This window comes from Pteropus vampyrus, unplaced genomic scaffold, assembly GCF_000151845.1.
Source record: "Pteropus vampyrus isolate Shadow unplaced genomic scaffold, Pvam_2.0 Scaffold891, whole genome shotgun sequence".
Taxonomy (NCBI): domain Eukaryota; kingdom Metazoa; phylum Chordata; class Mammalia; order Chiroptera; family Pteropodidae; genus Pteropus; species Pteropus vampyrus.
This window is the reverse complement of record NW_011889672.1, coordinates 13,473-15,186: the sequence shown is the minus strand read 5'-3', so window position 1 is coordinate 15,186 and position 1,714 is coordinate 13,473. Positions and strand designations below refer to the sequence as shown.

General features: G+C 54.8%; 1 gene segment (V, D, J or C); it reads left to right on the top strand.

Moving 5' to 3' along the window:
• Positions 1-1,150, top strand: part of LOC105309851 — a 7,879-nt gene extending 6,729 nt beyond the window's left edge. Inside the window, 1 exon segment of the C gene segment in view lies at positions 702-1,150. Within this exon segment, the coding sequence occupies positions 702-1,021 (320 nt within the window).
• Positions 1,151-1,714: the final 564 nt, after the last annotated feature.

The window sequence follows — 1,714 nt, the reverse complement described above, 5'->3', positions numbered from 1 at the left end:
CAGAAGGACAGAAGGAAAAGGGGTAGACTCCTAAGTCTTAAGGATACACTACTCAGAAGCTCGAATCCCTGAGGGAACAGATGGCAGATGCCTCGGCATGAAATCTCCAGACCAATCGAGTACCAATGGGGAACCTCAAGTCAACTCTGTAGGTGAGACAGACTCAAGGACAGGCAGACAGAAACTCCCTGATCAGCAAATCTCTTACCCCATTAGAGAGGCACAGGAGAGATAGATTTGGATGAAAACAGACCCCTCAGGACAAAGGCCCAGTGCAGATATGTCAGGTCAGAAATGTCGCAAGATTGACCCTACAGTAAACTAGAGCACACATCTTCCACACTGGAGACAAACAGACGGATACCCCTGTAGAGATGCCATCAGATTGTCAGGATTAGGCAGGGCCTGAGGATAAGGGTCAGACCATTGTGTGGGGTCCAGTGCCTGTTGGTTAGAGGATTCTCCAGACAGCTGAAGGCAGCAGTTCAGGCTCTGGTTTCCCCAGGAAGAAAGGCAGATAGATGTGTGAGGAACATCCCAAACCAGACTCTTGGTCAAAAACTTCGTTCAGATCCAGACAGGACCCTGAACCAAGCACCCAGATTAGGTGCTCAGGATCCTGCATGCCAGCTCCAGACTGAGGTTGGGAGCTACCACTGGAATCTGAGCCTCTCACCTCCTGCCCCTTCCCCACCTCGCAGGTCAGCCCAAGTCTGGGCCTTCGGTCACTCTGTTCCCGCCCTCCTCTGAGGAGCTCAGCACCAAAAAGGCCACACTGGTGTGTCTCATCAATGACTTCTACCCCGGCGCCGTGACGGTGGCCTGGAAGGCGGACGGCAGCCCCGTCACCCAGGGCGTGGAGACCACCAAGCCCTCGAAACAGAGCAACAACAAGTACGCGGCCAGCAGCTACCTGAGCCTGACGCCTGAAAGCTGGAAATCTAGGAGCAGCTACAGCTGCCAGGTCACGCACGAGGGGAGCACCGTGGAGAAGACTCTGAGCCCCTCACAGTGTTCTTAGGACCCTCTGCCCCCCACCACAGAGGGGCGGGAGCAGAAGGACACCCGGGAGGATCCCCCTCCCAACCCCCAGTCGGCCTCGTCCCTGCACCCCCACAGCTCTCAATAAAATGTGCTATTGTCAGTCAGACATCATGCTCTCTGCTCATTCTTGGCTTACGCATTTTTGTCCTGATCTACAACATCTCCAAGTGACACAACCCTCCTGACCCTGAGTGAAAGGAGCCAGTGGAAGGTATAGCCCTGTTTCCCTGAGGGGGAGTTTCACTCTCACCCAGAAACATCCAGAGAATGTTGCAGAACAGAGGACCCGGGCTGCACAACTCAGTATAGCTCACGTTCACGCCTTCCCTAAATTCCTTGTCCTCGCGAGGTCTCCGTCTACCCCAAAGGCCCACTGAGTGTGGCACTCATGGCCCCCAAGATATGGCCTGAGCTTTCTTCCCTGGATTTCTCAGTCTTGCTATTCAGTGAATTCCGTGGCTTCCTAGATTTTCTGGAAATCCTCCAGCCTCATAGTCTAGAGCCTCCTTCCTTCCTTAGTCCAGCCCCCCCACGCCCGCCACCGCCATTCTCTACGTGGCCAGGGACATAGCCCATTGCCCCGTCCTTCAGGACCTCACTGTCACACAAACTACAGAACCCTCAGTCCCTGGACCCTGGTCATTCACTTCACACTCCTCCTGGGGACCTT